This window comes from Python bivittatus, unplaced genomic scaffold (assembly GCF_059951505.1).
Source record: "Python bivittatus isolate LINGU-HERP-01145 unplaced genomic scaffold, Pbiv_v1 ctg000580_np1212, whole genome shotgun sequence".
Classification (NCBI taxonomy): Eukaryota; Metazoa; Chordata; class Lepidosauria; order Squamata; family Pythonidae; genus Python; species Python bivittatus.
Window position 1 is genome coordinate 19,623,082 of NW_028277087.1, and position 17,063 is coordinate 19,640,144.

General features: G+C 37.4%; 2 protein-coding genes across 3 annotated transcripts in view; one reads left to right on the plus strand and one right to left on the minus strand.

Moving 5' to 3' along the window:
* The first annotated feature begins 492 nt into the window (after positions 1-492).
* Positions 493-8,771, plus strand: JKAMP (JNK1/MAPK8 associated membrane protein). Of its 2 annotated transcripts, none has more exons than XM_007437965.3 (7): positions 493-879; positions 3,084-3,172; positions 3,748-3,902; positions 4,660-4,866; positions 6,590-6,771; positions 7,341-7,417; positions 8,129-8,771. In XM_007437965.3, the coding sequence occupies exons 1-7, from the start codon at positions 876-878 to the stop codon at positions 8,345-8,347; spliced, it is 933 nt and encodes a 310-aa protein (XP_007438027.2). In that variant the 5' UTR covers positions 493-875; the 3' UTR covers positions 8,348-8,771. The 2 variants fall into 2 exon arrangements, with proteins under 2 accessions (XP_007438027.2, XP_015745282.2); XM_015889796.3 differs by having other exon boundaries at positions 3,090-3,172.
* Positions 8,680-17,063, minus strand: part of CCDC175 (coiled-coil domain containing 175) — a 40,534-nt gene continuing 32,150 nt past the window's right edge. Inside the window, exons 15-19 of the mRNA XM_015889795.3 lie at positions 14,787-14,939; positions 13,003-13,105; positions 11,907-11,950; positions 10,554-10,718; positions 8,680-8,795 (exon numbers count right to left, since the gene is read on the minus strand). Of these exons, the coding sequence (XP_015745281.2) occupies positions 8,769-8,795; positions 10,554-10,718; positions 11,907-11,950; positions 13,003-13,105; positions 14,787-14,939 (492 nt within the window). The 3' untranslated portion in view covers positions 8,680-8,768. The remainder of the gene's footprint in view (positions 8,796-10,553; positions 10,719-11,906; positions 11,951-13,002; positions 13,106-14,786; positions 14,940-17,063) is intronic.

The window sequence follows — 17,063 nt, forward strand, 5'->3', positions numbered from 1 at the left end:
TGTCATCTCATGTTTGACCACATCCAGCTTGCCTTGGTTCATAGATCTTACATTCCAGGTACCTATACAATATTGTTCTTTACAGCATCGGACCTTCTTTTCGCTTCCAGATACATCCACAGCTGAACGTCCTTTCGGCTTTGGCCCAGCCGCTTCACTCTTTCTGGAGCTACTTGGAAATGCCCTCCGCTCTTCCCCAGTAGCATATTGGACACCTTCCGACCTGAGGGGCTCATCTTCCAGCGTCACATCTTTTAGCCTTTTGACATTGTCCATGGGGTTTTCTTGGCAAGGATACTGGAGTGGGTTGCCATTTCCTTCTCCAGTGGACCACATTTTGTCAGAACTCTCTGTCATGACCTGTCCGTCTTGGGTGGCCCTGCACGGTATAGCTCATGGCTTCACTGAGTTATGCAAGCCCCTTCGCCACGACAAGGCAGTGATCCATGAAGGGGAAACTAAACTAAACTAAACTAAACTCTTTCAATGATCTAGCTCCCCCAGACTAAATTTTACATATCCTGTATAGAGAAATTGGCTGATGTTGATTTCCCATCAATTCAGAAATTTAAGGAAGTGTGTCTTCATTATTTCTATCTCTACGGACAAAAAGAACCCTGCCTCTTCGCTCGGCATTTCCTTCCTCCAGGGTTAAGTTCCTCCAACGCCGGAAGTGAACATCGTCACCCAACCTGGGAGGCGGAACACAAATAACAGTTTGTGGGTTTGGCTCCCCCACCCACTTAAGGGCAAGCAGACAATCGAATCAGCGAGGGATTGCGGCACCTGAGTCGAGAGCTGATTGGCTGGATATTTGAGTGCTGTCAAAATCCCGAGTTTTTGTCGCCCTTCCGTGGCAGCCGGACTGGAACAAGATGGGTGAGTTTGAGTTGGGGGAAAAGGTCTCGCTGTGGTTGTGGCCAGTGTTAATAGTCCCTGTAGCCCGACGGGCCACGCACACCAGTTTATTAGGAACAATAGCACCGGGTTTGTTTGTAGCTTATACGGTTGGTTTGAACGCGACTCACTCCCTCAGTTGACAGAGGGCAGGGTTGGATCCCGAGCAGCCTTCCCAACAACCCTAGAGAAGATCGCCCTACAGAAAAGGGTCTGTTGCACGACCACCGAGGAAAGCGCCCTAAACAGCTTTCTTATTTTTACACGCGATTGAGTCTTCAGCCACGTTACACAGAATATTTTTAAAAATAATGGAGCCAAAATGCCGTTCAAAATTTGAAGAAGCTGTATATCTGCTTGGTATAAATATATAAAAGCAGGTCCTTCACGACCAACAGTAATAAAAGCTAGATCATTAGGGCAAATCAGTGCACATGGGGAAAGGAATTGGCTTTCTTTGTGTATCTGTTATGGGCTGTGAAAAAAGCCACGTACATATATTTCATGAATCAGTTATTTAACAAATTATGTTAAATGTATGCAAGAGGCAAGAGAGATGTCATTGTCAATCCCGTTCTCTCAGATGTCTCATGTATGTTTATGGTACAACATGTATAATTTTCTGGTTCTGCTACCTCTCTCTCTTTCCTTAAATTTTGTCATTATTCCAGGGCTTTTTGTAGTTTTTTTCTCTTTCTCGGTTCTTTATAATTAGAATGGGATTCTATTTACAGGTACTGTGTGTACTTGAACATTGTGTGAGTTAAGGGCAAAGGTTAACATAAAACTAGTAAAATAAGAAAATGCATAGATCCCATCATAATGCTCCCTTTTGGGCTGAGCAACATTAAGCAAAGTCCAGACTGAAGGTAAGAAATAATAAGCCAAAGAAATTAAAAGATTAAAATGAAAATGAAAGAAAAGGCAATATAAATATATATCTTTCTCTACCAGTCTATCTTTGCAAACCATCCTTGCTTCCACTACATCCATGCATTACTTCATGCATTCTCTTTTGTTCTTTAAACTTCTCACCTTTCTCTTTTTGAGGATCTCATAACTGCATCCAACCATGACTTTCTCCTCCTTTCTCTTGACCCATTAACTCTTCTTATATTTGCTTTGCCTATCTTTATTTTATTAACTGTGTATCTTTTGGTATCGCTACACATAGGTTCTAAGTATCCCATTCCCACTGCATTCAATTTATTTTTCTGCTTCTTATGATATACTCAGCATTCATTTCGCTATACTAAAGAAGGCAGAATCAAACTCCCATACACAGCTATTTTGGTTTCTTCTGACAAACATTCATGCATTTATTCCCTGCACCATATCATATATTACCCTCTACTTTTCTACAAAAATTTGCATGTCTTAAAACTTCATTCATTTTTTCATCTTTGACATACATTCCATCATGATAACAAATACATCTACTTCTCTAGTTTTTTTGCCATTCATTTATAATGTGCAGTTGTTCACTATCTTGTCTTTGAAACATTGATTTTTAGATCCAAATGTCTTAGTGCACTGGCTCCCAGTAGGCTTCTGGCTGCAGTTCAAGGTGCTGGTTGTCACCCTACATGGGGCCAGGTTACATATGACACTTCTTCTCCCAGTTGGTTTCTGCATGTCCCATCAGATAGGGCAGAGTGGGTATCCCATCAGTGAAGCTGTGTCATTTGATGGGCCCTAGGTAGTTTGTTTTCTTTGTTCTGGTGTCTGTCTTGTGGAACAGTCTCACCCCAAGATATAGGCATCCCCAACCCTGCTGGCCTTCTGGAAGGCTGTGAAGACCTGGCTTTTCTCTCAGGAACTGGGACCAGGGAATTAATAGAACTCCCTGCATGGGGTAATTGAGCTCTTTGGTTGAGCTTGTTGCATTTGGGCCAAAATCTGCTAAATTGACCAGTATTGTCCTTACTGTTAGCAGGGAATGCTACATGTGGCACAGGCTCAGCTAAAGATGTTATCCTAGTCTATGCCTTTTCTAGCTTACTAAAAAGCATTGCTGTATATGAAAGCCTTGGATGACCAAACTATGATGGCTGGTAGAGTGTAATTTCTGTGGACCAATCTAGTAATGACCATGGTATATGGAGGATTGCATAAAATCAGGTGAGATTTTATAGGTAAAAGAATTATATAAAGATTCAAAACTTATTCACTGTTTTTTGTGTAAGCTGTAGATATTCAGCCAGACTGCCTTGGACTTTACTGTGGAAGAACAGTGGAAATTATAAATGGAACTGAAATTCATGGTGATTGTGGGGTAAGTTACAGTTCCGGAAATTTTTTAGAATATTTAAAACAAGGCTGTGTTGCATTTTGTAACTGTTATTGGACATGGCTAGGTAAAAAGTTGGGCTGAACGCCTGGCCTGAATTGCTTTTATAGGTTTTAATTATTGTTAGCACCCCAGAGAACTAAGGGTCAAAGGTAGTGAGTAGCCACAATATTTGAGGAAGTATTCACTGTTTATAATCTGCCTGTCATAACTCTGCCAAAGGAATTTTTTCCTCTGGTTTCTCCATTGAGAACAGCACATTACGTGGAGGCAAAAGAGAAAGGTTTTGTAACTATTGCATTCTAGTACTAAAATGTCCCACTCTGGAAGGTCAGTGTGTTGCCAACAGGAGTGTCCCTTTGACACCAAGAGAAGACTTCTTCATTTGCTCAAGCCTTTGGATCTCAGCGATTGTATCTCAGATTGTAAATATAACCTGATTGGATATATCTGTTGATATGGATAGGCTGTAAATAATCAAACAGAGAGGAAAACTAGATATACATTTTAAATAAATTAAGTAAAGGCTTTATAAAATGAATTATGATAAAACTTTCCAGGTATGTCCCAGAGGACAAAGAAGTGATGCCTATAAAATCTGCCGGGAATGTATGGGGTCTCCAGAACGCTATGATTGGCTTTATCTTGGCTTTATGGCAATGCTACCTCTCATTCTGCATTGGTTCTTCATTGAATGGTATTCAGGGAAAAAGAGGTAAATATTTATTAAAACAAGATAAGGTTTTAGCATAACAATAAATATTTAACTTAAAAATACATTCAACTTCTCAATTGAATATGTAAAAAAATCAGTTATTTATAGAGATAGGTGTATATTCCCATCACCTTCTGAAATGTAAATTTAGTACTGTAATAAAAATACAAAGACATTTTAGTTCAGCTCACTTATTATGAAAACACAGTTGTATAGTTTTCTTGGCAACACTGCAGAAGTAGTTTGCCATAGAATTTTTTCCCCAGGAAGTTTTCAACTTTTCACTCTAGCCTACAGTCCTGGGATTCTGTAAGTCTCCCATCCAAGTTGTAGCCTGGCCTAATTCAGCTTAGTTTCCAAGCCCAGACTAGTTCTCCTAGGTGCTGCCACCTGCTGGTACTATTATTCTAATGTGTGAATTTACACAAATTTACAATCTAGTTATTTTTATATGCATGTATTGATAAGATGCTAGGTAAATTTGGTATTAAAAGCTCTTATTTTTGAAAATATTAATGAGAGATTTGTAAAAAGTTAATTCAACCTCCAAACCTCTACAATTAAGCAGGATAAGTCTGGAAGGTCAAAGTGCTTCCTTCATATGGAGAAAATATTCCTAGATCTAGCCTGCTGCTTACGAGAGAGATGTCATCTTGAAGGTTCTGGAACACTCTCTAACAGCAATGAGAAAATGAATGTTTGATGGTACTCAGCTGTCTTGTTTCAGTACTAATTTTATTCTATCTTTTCTCCGTAGCTCCAGTGCTCTTTTCCAGCACATCACTGCTTTAATTGAGTGCAGTGTGGCAGCAATTGTTACCCTCCTTGTAAGTGACCCCATGGGCTCTCTGCACATCCGTTCGTGCAAAGTGATGATGCTTTCTGACTGGTATACAATGCTTTACAATCCAAGTCCTGATTACGTCACCACAATTCACTGTACCCATGAAGCTGTCTATCCTCTGTGAGTGCATGCCTTGTAACCTGTTTTAACTGTCCCAAACAATGTGCTTTAATGGCAGTTCTCAAAGAAAGTCTGCTAGTCTTCTGATACTTTGAACAAAAGTCAACACCTTTTCATTGTAACAGCCATGTAATTCAATTTTAAGATTATCTATTCAGAAGTAAACTTTTTGGGGTTAAGTGTGGTTTACAGTATTTCTAAGTAAAGCGAGTATTGGTTTTCAGCTTTAACTATTGTCACTACTGTGGCTGATTTGCAATGTAATATCTGGTGCCAGGGAAAGGGACAAACATAAGCCTATTTTAAAAAATAACTTTAATTACAAACAATGCACTACATATCTTTTGTGGCAGTACTTTTGTTTAACATTTATAGTGACGTGATTGGAATTGCAGCTGCCATAACAGGGTCAAGGGAACAATACCCATTCTTGTTCCTTACTTGTTCTGCTTATCAATCACACCCTCCATGTGCTTGCTGGGAGCTAAAAGTGAAACAAAAAGGCATTCCTAGAAAAGCTTCATTTTGAAAGGCTGCTCTAGGATCCCATACCTTCGTTGCAGCGAGAAGTGAAAGTTAAGGCTCTCTTCCATGTTTGCATGATACAGCTGACAGGAGACAGTTCATTTAACAACAACCACAGAATTGGTTTAATTTAGCAACACAGAAGTATAGAAGTGAAACACCAGCACACATTCATTGTGTCACCTGGCATTGTCCCATCTCTGAAGTAATTTCCCCCAAAGAGATGGCTATTTGGGGCTGAAATTAACCCTCCATCCCCACCCTACTGCTGATTGGGTTGTGACGTTTGCATAAAGTGCATTGTACAAACATAAGCTATTGACTGTCAGCCGCTCTCTAGAGATTCAGGCAGGAATTTTCATGGCATACTTTTTCCATGCAAAGTGGGTACTTTTATATATTAATTCAGGTATACAGTATTACTGATTAAACTGCAAACAGTACTTTTCTGCTTTGTTGAACTGTTCCTGCTCATAAACAGAACCTCGCTTGATCATGATAACCCAGGTGTCTGAAAAACTCTGAGATATCATGACCTATGAACTGGCTTCACAGTGAGAGCTATTATCCAAATTTAGAAAACTGCAGTGATCAGACATGAGAAAGTGGAGAAAGAAAATTTTAAGTTTGGAAACAGCCAATTTAAGTTCATTGTTCACTTTCACAATGACCCTTTCTCATGTTATATAAATTATGACAGCTGCGTGTCTGTACCTGCTACTTCAACAGTAACTGATGCCTCTCATATGGATCCTTTGGATAATGTGGATGTCAGGCCATATTTGGTTTGTGGTAATAATTGGGGTGGCAAAATTGCCATCCATCCTCATCTGCTTAGACTTGGCACTTAAGGAAAATGGGAATAGGATTAAGAAGCAAGTGTGCTGGAATACAATAGAGATTCCTTTCCCATGCTGAAATCAAGGAGACAAGAAGATGCGACAGTACCAAGAACTTTGATTTCCCTATGGATCGCAAGCCTGTCTGTAGTATGAAAGCACAGAATTGATATAATGCTATAGGAAACACCTAGAAAGCTGCTGAAATGGACAACATGGTAGCTTTTAGGACAGACCGGTTCACTGTCTTATAGACGCAGTTTGAAAAGAAATAAATTGTCAGTGATTTTGTTATACAGCTATTAAGTTCTAGGAACTTTAGGTCACAGTGTGCTAATTTTGGTCATCCTCTCTTTCAGCTACACCATTGTATTCATATACTATGCCTTCTGTTTAGTGTTGATGATGATGCTTCGTCCTCTGCTGGTAAAGAAGATTGCTTGTGGGCTGGGAAAGTCAGATAGATTTAAGAGCATTTATGCAGCTCTTTACTTCTTCCCAATTCTGACTGTGCTTCAGGCCGTTGGAGGTGGCTTGCTCTGTAAGTTGTTTTATATTCCCTCCCGTACAAAACTCACAGCCTGTCATAGAAGTGGCAGGACACAAACACGTTTAAAAAAAAAATAGTGACTGAGTTCACACATCATAGTAAGCTAGAGTTGTCTGGGTTCCCACCACAGATTAAATCAAAACCAAACAAACCATGGTAGGGTTTAGCACAATGTGTAAACCAGGTCATATTTATAAGATACTCAGTAAATGTGTTACTGGTAGGCAGATTCGGAACTTCACTGCATTCTAAAAACATGGAGAAAGTTTTTAAATACTGAGGTTAGAGCTTGTCTTCCTGAAACTCTTAAATCAGAGGATAGGAATTACATCAGACTATTTTGTGAGCAACAAAATGAGGACCATTTGGCCTTATGAGTGCTTTTCTTTGTAACAAAATATAATGTCCAGTGTACTTTATTGAGGGCAGTTCCACTGAATCCAGTAGGATTTCTTCTTGACTATAGTGAGAGTAGTGTTTTGAAAAATAATTGCTAACATATCTGTTCTGCTTAACTGATGTGGTAAAAATGAGTATAACAGAACCCTCTTTTTTTCCAGATTATGCTTTCCCATATATCATCATAGTGTTATCTCTTGTTACCCTGGTGGTATATCTATCAGCTTCTGAAGTAGAAGTAAGTAAATCACTGCATCTTTTAAAATGTATTTTCATGTTTAAAAAACAAACAATTTGAATCAGAAACAAATCTGTATAACTACAAACAAATAATTGGCTATCTGAGCTATATCTTAGCAGAATTATTAACTGTCAATAGCCTATGAGGTTCTGGGGGCTGATTGGTTTAGTATCTTATATGCACTGAGAAGAAATGAATCACTGAATCTGCTGGAGCTATTGAACAGGAATTCTCTTTCTGTTCAGCAGCCTTGGTTTTCATGAAGTTGTTGGATACCTTGCTGTGTCAGCACTGACTAGGAAAAAAAATCTGCTATTAGAGCCCACAGTTTAATGAAGCCTTTAACATTTATACAGACAGTCCTCGAGAATGTGATCTCTCAGCCTGTTGTGCTAAGGAAGATTGTGCACTCAAGTATAATCAAGATCCCTAAACAAAGTTAAAGCTTTTTGCTGACTTGGTTCCTTTAGAGATTCTAATTGATCAGTTTACATTCCTATACCGTGACTTCCTGCGTGATGGAGTCCGCCCTTTCTAAAAGCAAGCTAGTCAGACATTAGGTTGGGAGCATAACTGAGATGTAGTTTGTCATCAAGATGGAAAAGTTAGTCCAGCAGAATCCCTGAATCTCATGTTCCAGTTGTATCTATAACTAGATTACTATAAAAATAGAAACTAATGGAAATATCTTGTCTTCCATTTTACAAGACTTTCAAAGATCTGCTTGTCAGGAAGAAAAGGCTTATTGTTCTGTTTAGCCATTGGCTGCTGCATGCCTACGGAATTATCTCCATTTCGAAGCTGAGCAACGTTTATCAGGACTTGCCTTTGTTGGCCTTGGTGCCTGCACCAGCTCTTTTTTATTTGCTAACTGCAAAATACACTGAGCCTTCCCGGATATTATCTGAGGGCGCAAATGGACGTTAATTATAACTAATAACAGTCTGGGTAAGTAGCATATTCCAAAAGAGTGTCAGTCTTCTTGGATCCAGCTGTCCTGACCTTAGTTGTTAGTTTGCTATGGATCATCTTTCAAGTCAAGTTTTTCTTCTTTTGAGGATCAAAACGTCACCTCTGTACCAACTAGAAGGCAAATTTTCTAAACAATACTCAGCATGTGTAATGCCTTAAGACTCTTTCATTGGCTGCAGAAGCCAAGGACCCCATTGATTTTAGCTGTTAAGTCTCTAGGCTTGTTCTGTATACATGTTTTATATTTGGCTGTTATGTGTGAATAATTTGTACAGCATCTTTGAAAACAGTGTTATTTATTGATTTCATAGTGCAGTATTTTCTCACATCTTCGAATCTGTATTCATAGAAGAATAAAAGTTTCAGTATTCTAGCTTCAGTTGGCCTTGTAGTCTGTTTTGTCCTAGAGAAAAGATTTGACAGAGCATAGTTTTACAAACAGTTTTATCTGAATGAGCATTCTATCATGAGATAGAAATTATGAATATTTGATCTGCATTAAGATATTTTTTGTTGAATTATTTCAAGTTTGGAAGTGGCAATGAAACATCCCTCCCTCTCTTGCAACAAACACTTTGACAGAATTTCCATTTGTACTTGAAAGGAACACCAGAACTCAGTTATGGCCTCCAAACAAATGCCTGCCTTTGGGTGATCTTTAAAAGCCTGTTTTTTCCCCAGGCCAGTTTGTGTGGGCCCCCTTCTAGTTGTGAATAATGTAGGTATGTTATGTGCTTCATATGCCAGTTGGATTTTATATTATGTTGTGTGTTGCTTTATGTATAACATTGTGTTTTTAATTTTCTGAAGCTGTTCAGAGTTGTTCCGAAGTTGGGCAGCCTATAAATTTGACAAATGAAAGAATAAATAAAGTATCTGTTTGAAAGGGCTGTACAGACTGCATAACTCTTTAACATTTTGTTATGGATTGTAGGCTCCTTCATCTGAGACTCAGTTAGCACATTCTTATGTTTAAATCCACAAGCACTTTTTACTTAGATATTAAACTATCAAGTATAATAATCAGGAAAGAGACTATTTGTCTGCCACCACTGAACCAAACATTTTAGGATTATTTTCAGCTATAGAAAATGATTTCAAAATGATAAAAAGATCTTGGAACTCCATGCAGATTCTAGGCATGTAAGTGGAACTGATAATTTACTCAGATTTTAGGCTGCCTAGTGGTTAAAGCAGTTTGTCTCTTATCTTTTTCCTTCTTTTTAAATAAAATCTTTATAACTTGGAATATGATTGGCTTCCTGTAAGCAGCTACTTTAAGATACGTATTTCAGAAATGTAACTGAGTATCTACGACAGACTTTAAGTTAAATATATTGCTCTAAGGCAGAAGTAAGCACACTTTTTGTTTAGAGGGGCTACCCTTAATTTGGGAGAAAAAAAAAAAGCTAAGCAGAGTTTGACCTAATTAGTATTTGGATGAGAGACATCAGGAAATCCCAGAGCTATTGAGTAAACTAGGAAGTAAAAAAAAAAAAAATCCCAGAGGAAGCATTTCCACACAGTACAGTTCAGAAAACTGCATGGATAAAATTGCCAGAAGTCAAAGGCATCTTTATCTTTACGAATTGCAATGGCTGGAGCAATAGGATATAAATAGAGCCCAGCTTTTTTATATAAGTAAGAGGGTTTTTTTTCTCCCCATTCTTTTATTCTTTTTTTTTTTTTAACTGCATTTCTTGCTTCAAAATTTCTTCAGTCAGAAGAAACTCTGCAAAGGCCACAAAACAGCCATTTATGCAGCTGTTGGGATTTCCAGAGTTTGCATTGTGGGGAAAACAACCTAACTTTTCCCCATGATTGGACCTTTACCCTACCTTTTTCCTTTAAAGATGGAGCAGCAGAGAAGTTTCACTGGTCAGGTAGATGATTTTAAAAATATTTAGCAATCAATCTGCATGCTTTGTGTTCCTTTCTAAATGTAGCAATAAAGGACATGATATTTGTCCTAACACAAAAAGACTGTGCTAGGAAAACTAGTTTCTGCCATTCTAAAATTGGTAGAGTTAGACCCTTTTTCCTGGTACTTTGTATGTAACATATTCAAGCTATGAAGAATCTATTTTGAAGAAAGTAATTTTGCTTTTTCAACACATATCATTAACAAACATCTGGCACTTCCTCAAAAGGAACAGCTTACTTTGTCAGCATCCGGCACAGATTTGCTTTTTAACAGAGACTCCATATTCTCATAGTTTAGCTGTAGCCCTTCATGAACATAGTCAAGCTTAACATTTCTCTTTCTATTTCTTCTGATATATTCTTCCAGAATAACCAGTAGTTCATGCTGGTACTTAAAAAACATCTGCAGTGGGATGGAAACAATAAGAAAACACATTTTCTACTGCAAAAAGGCAACCTGGATTTTCTTCACTTTTTAAAAACATGCCTGGACTCTTCTAAAATGTTTAACATGAACTTTATGCTGTGGGAGGAGGAGAGAAAGGAAGTAAATTTAACATAGTGGGAGAAGTATAGCTATGATGATTCCTTAAATTTAAAATGCTATGAGATCCAAATCTTAGGATAGTGAAGAGAGCCTTCTATTTTTGGGCTCATCTGTTAAGAAGTAGAAGGCTGTTAAGAATAGAAAGCAGGTCTCATAAATGGCTTGTTCTTAAATAATAGTCGTAGGCTGAATCCCAGCAAAGCCACACTGGGGAGAAAAGAAGCCATTATTTTTCTTGCTATCATGGATAGCAACAGGATATGTAACAAGCAGCAGCTACCAAATTGGCAGAATTAAATTTTTACTGTTTTTTTCTCCATTCAAATGGTATTCTAGCCCTAGTTTATGCTAGTTATCAACTAGACATTCACTTTTGTAATCACGTGTGACAGGTAGCCATTTGAAGGGAACTATGGCTCTTTTTTTTTTTTTTAATATAAATTGTTTTGCATGCTTGACACTAAGTACATGCAGTCCCACAGAAATGGGACTGTGGTTTTAATCTAACCTGGGATTATATGACACATCTTCCTGGTTGCCTTTCATAAAGCCACACATTAGCCAAAAAAAGTATGTTAACCAGAAATTATATTCAACTTCAGGTGACAGAACTAGAAAAATAATCCCAATTTGCCTCCATGTGTAATCTGAACTGTGCAGAGGACTCATCTCTCTTGCAGTGTAAAAGTTGTCTTGCTTGCCAGATCTAATTCACTGTGTAGGTAATTGGCATATATTCGACCTTGTTTACATATACAAAGGCAGTTTTATTTAACACTGTCTTCAAAATCAAAGTGACCAAAACAGCTATATGCAATGCTTCTTGCAAGATTAATATCCAACATTTTATTTGCTTTTGTTTCCCTTTTAATTCTGAAAATCTGCAATATACTGCAATATACTGAAGTTGGGTGTAAGCTCTATTGAAATAACAGTAGCAGATTTACCTTTTCTTTCCTGGGAGCTGGTAAAGGAGAAATTCTCAGTGAACCCTATTTTTTAAATAGTTTTCCCCATTTTTTTTGTAATAATCCCATAGCATACCTTTTGTAGATGTCCATCCTTTATCCATTTCTGGATGAACAGTTCTAAAAAAGGAATTTTATAGTATAAATGAAAATTGGTGACAATATACATTTTAAAAGGGATAAACAATATATTTAAATATGCAATAACATTAAATGACATTTTTAAACTACATTTATTAAACATGTAGGACATTCAGAATTTCTAAAATGCAAATTAAACTGTGTTTAACTCTGTTAAATGATAGCAAAGTCTATAGAAAGACACCTAATTGCTTAAAGTGCAGCTAGAAGAAGGGTTTGTTCTAAGTGACTGATGACACCATGAGGAACCGTAACTTCAGTTCCTTTTTAACATCTGTCACTCATTCCCACAGGAAAATAATTTTCAATGCTATCTTTTTTCTTTGAGAGTCCATTAAGGCATTCAGTATAAATCATTATTTGAAGAACAACCATGATAATAAAAGTAATCTTCATTACTAGGATAGACTTAATGGTATAGTTAAACCCACTAGATGTTTAATCAGATATTGACATCTGGTATGAAATATCCTTCTTCTTTGGAAATATTCCTAAGTTTTGTTAGAGACTCCTATCAAGATGGCCTAATATACTGTACATGCTATGTTTATTAAAAATTCTGCAGATATCTTTTGAGTCTGTTTCAAAATGTTTCATACACTGTATATAAATTAATAATACATATACAGTCCGATATGAGCATATGTGTATGTAGACCCTGTATTGTTCATTAAGTTTCTTCTTCTTTCCACGTTTCTTTCTGCTAATGCAAGATACCCATTAAGGAACCATTATATCCCAGGAAGAAAAGAAAAGGGGATGCCACAGTGCTGGCAACCATGTGCCACTGGTCATGTATGCAGTGTGTCCATTTTCCTCTGCTCCATCTTCTGGCTAAAGTGCTGTTGGTATAAGGGCTGAACCTCTATCGAACTTAGGAAAGACAGTCATGAAGCCATACCCTAGCATTTTCTGAGGCAAGCCAAATATACATCTCTATTGCTGTGAATATTTTTTTTAATTCATTTTTTCAGCAAGCTTTTTTTTAACAATTGCACCTGGAGTGGAAATTCTTGCCACATAACACTCACCATAAAGAACTTTTTTATCCAGCTGGATTTGTTGTCTCTTTGACTGATAGAGCTTTGCCTCATTGGCTATTGTGGAAATATCTTCTTTGAGATATGCAATGCCCTAAAAGGACACAGGGGAAAAAAAAAACTAAAACATTCATGTAGAAGCTATTGGTGCTTAGCATTTCCTAAGTACAAAATACTGAGAAACCTTTTCTGCAGCTTCTAATTTAAAAATACCTGTTGTGTAGTGAATAAGAATGGGGGAGGTTGAAGCAAAGCAAGCAAATCAGGATAAAAAAAATCTCAAGTCAAACTCAATTACTGGCAACTACCTGCACTGGCTATGTTTTCCTGGCAATAATATGGAGATGGCTTGCCACTGCCTTCTTCCAGGATGTTTTTTTCAACTTCCTAGTGTAGTCTAAATCTGTAATGAAGACCAAGCTTTTTTTTTTTTTTTTTAGCTTTTCTGAGATCAGCCAAGATTAGCTGGGTGCTGCCACAGCATATCTGGCACCTGTTCTTAAAGCTATAATTCTTAAAACAACATGATTTGGTCAAAGTGATTGCTGGAAGAGCCCTTCGCACTCATTACTCTCTTGTGATCTTGCCTTCACACCGCTTCCCATTTTCCTAAGGATTGCCTACCAATCCTCATTTTCTTTTGATTATACTCTCTGGACATATTTCATTTCCATCTAATCCTCATTTTTCTTTTTATCTTTTCCACCACCTCCCAATTACTCTATGCTTTTATTCTATTCTTGCAAAAGACAAGCCCATTTTACTCTTCTTTTACCCATCTCTACATACATCTGAGGTGGATGTCTGCCCTTTCTGTTTTACCCAGACACTTCCTGTAATCTTCAGGCCAGATTATTAAATAATTATAACCAAACAGCAATGCTCCATTTCTCTATAGGGATCAGCATAACATTTAACAGGGATTATTCTGAACAAAGCCAGTGATTTGCAGAAGAAAGTTGGAGTAGAAATGACAGCTCTCCACTACTCCCCTATCCTATCCACTATTCCACATATCCTGGCCTGTCTACATACCTCCTGGGCAAAATATGCTGAAAATCATATGCAATCCATAGCTCCTTTTTGATACAGAAGCTGTCCTTTTGCCCCTCCTGTCCCCTCTAGTGAGCAATGCCTGCAGAGTTTCAGGCTTTACATGGAATCAGTAAGTTTTAGAAATCTGATTCAAAACGTTCCCACAAAGTAAACATGCATCAAATACTAAACAAATGATGATCACATGACATTTTCAAAATTCACAGATTGTAGAATTCATTTACTTGGAACAAAGAGCATAGATTGTTAGATGTGTAACATGCATACCTAAAGCGGTAGGCATGTACATTAAGAAAAAAGAAAAGGTTTATAATTCAGGAGACAGTGGTACCATAATATGCACACAGCATATGAATTTTAAAAGTCAATCACATGAAGGTATGATTCAGTAAGATTTAGCACACCCTCCATAAAACTGGCTTCCTTTAGAGACAGTCAGTGTAAATTAACACTCAGGAAAGACAGTGCCTTTCATTTCCCTGATTCATTGACAGCAAATACCATAATGTCAATTTAGCCAATGTTTCCCAGCTTGGCAGCTACATGCAAAATACACATTTTTCTTACATAATCCAAACCATTAAAAGCCAGTAATGAGTACAAAATGGCATTTTTACAATGCCTTCCTATTCTCTGCAGCCACCAAAGAAATGTCATTTGTAAAGATGTTGCCAGACTTGAAGTTGACATGACAAACTACCCCCTCTCAAAATACTTACTGCTCTTAACCGGGCATTTTCTGCATTCAAAATAAAGAGCATTCTGTCCACTTCATAGTTGTCTCTCTCAATAAACTTTACAGAGTATGTAAAACTTCTCAGTTGCTCAAATGCTGTATCTCGGTTTTTCTTGAGTTCAGTCTTTGCAGACATCTGTCAGTAAATATTGATGCATCTTATATAGTTATAATCTTAGGTACATGATACAAAGGAAAGATTGCTAAGAAGAAAACAGGAAGTCAGGCAAATTCAGGCTCTAAGCTTTCATATCATTTACAAAAGTATTTACTTAATAAATCTTTTAAAAAGTCTTGCTGACTGATGAGAGCTTGGGGGAAGGAAGAGAAATTTGAAATATTACTATGTGATTTTTCTGGAAGCTTCATGTTCAAAAGCAAGAAAGCACACCAAACTAGAATCTTGAAGAGTAAAACAAATAAACAATAACAATAAAAAACAATAACAATAAAAATATCCACTGAAAAGTAAGGTAATGCTAGCAGCAAATTTAGAATTACTGTAGGCTTTTTTTTTGTAATTACTGCATACAAGAAGATTTGACAATTCAGAGCCATGCATTCACGCTTATAATTCTTTTGCTGCATCACCAATTACTTGATTGTATGAATTAATCAAATTAATTAATTGATTAATGTAATAATTAATTACAGTACAGTACAGTTTTAATCACTACTGATACAATTTCCCAGTACTGATCAGTGTCAGCTTTTCAATCAAAATACTTAACAGCAAGTAAAGGAAAAATAATGTGAACATCCTTTCCAACAATTTGCCCAGTTGCAGTCCGCAAATATACTAACAGCAAACAAGTTATTTGCAGAATAGATGCTACCTTGGATTCACTTTATTGTATTTAGTTTGTGGAGTCCTTGGTGCTCTCTGAGCTTGGTTATTTGTTTGCAGATGTTTTATTACCCAACTACGTAACATCATCAGTGCAAGTAAGTGTGGGGTTTGCTCCCTGTTTATATGCAGTAGCTTGCCCTGCCAGTTTTGGTCGGGGTGTTGTTTTCTCCTTGGTAGCTCCTTAATTAGGGTATTGTTTTCTGCCTGATTGTTTGTCTGGTGTTAATCCCTGCTTTATCTGGGTGTCGGCTGCTGGAGAGGATCCGTTTTGGGTTTTTTTGTTTCCTTCTTAGCTTTTTTATTGTCTCTTTTGAATGGTGTGCAAATGTGGTTTATCTGTATGTATCTGTTAATGGCTGATTTGTCTGAATGCCAAGCTTCCAGGAATTCCCAAGCATTTTTTTATTTTGGTTGGTCTAAGATGCTGACAGCTTCCCAAACTGTCTATGCGTTATGAAATTAAGGAGTTTTCATCATGTCTTCTGACTGCTAGTTAGTGTTCATGGATATACTCTGCTAGTCTTCGCACAAAAAAACCCTTTAAAGCCCTATAAGGCTCATAGCCTCAGTATCTAAGAGACCTCCATTCCCAAATGCCCAGAGAGTGCCTACTAAACGCCCCTCTTTACCAGGAAGTATGCATGCATCCCCCCTTTGGAACAGCTTGCTATCAGAGGTGAGGATGGCTCCCCTTATGGCCTTCTGGAAGTTAGTAAAAATCTGACTTTCCTGGAAGGCCTTTGGGGACTGATTATAAAGCTGCAGGCACCTACATGTACATATAAATATATGTATATATTTTTCTTATTATTTGATAGTAGTTCTAATTGTTGACATTTTTGTACTAATTGAAGTTTTTGTAATTTTATTTTATTGCTATTTTAGTATCTATAAACTGCCTTGAGCCTGTGAAGATTAAATAAATTGTACAAATAAAATAAAGGAAGCTAGAGGAAAAAAAATATTTTCAGCCAAGGTTACATGTTTTACTGAGCTACACATTTCTCTGATGTGGTCTATTCCTGTCAATCAAAGCTAAACCTAAGGAAGTGGATGTCACTATGCAGGTTTTTAATTACTGCTTTTCCATGAAACCCATTCTTCTCAACTTAAAGCTTCCAGAGAACTCCTGAACTATAATGATTTTAGATGACAGCATCATTTAACAAAATAATATAAAAACCATATGTGTGCCCTGAGGCCTGTCTGAGTCTTTCAGAATTGTTGCTGACCTACTATTATTGAAAATTTGAAGCAGAATTTCTAACCTTTGTGATGGAAGGCATGAGCGGGGAGGATTCTGGAATGGAGCTTCAAGGTTACAGGGAGGGGGGAGAGACATTCCAAGGACAGCATCTGCTCAGCCCCCAGATGGACTGTGTGAAAGTCAAGAGAAAGAGACTGGCCCCT

Bases quoted from the DNA above. Each gene is read 5' to 3' on its own strand.
- JKAMP (XM_007437965.3), top strand. The intron at 4,867-6,589 runs GTGAGTGCATGC...CCTCTCTTTCAG, and splicing joins CATGAAGCTGTCTATCCTCT to CTACACCATTGTATTCATAT. The intron at 7,418-8,128 runs GTAAGTAAATCA...CCATTTTACAAG, and splicing joins TATCAGCTTCTGAAGTAGAA to ACTTTCAAAGATCTGCTTGT.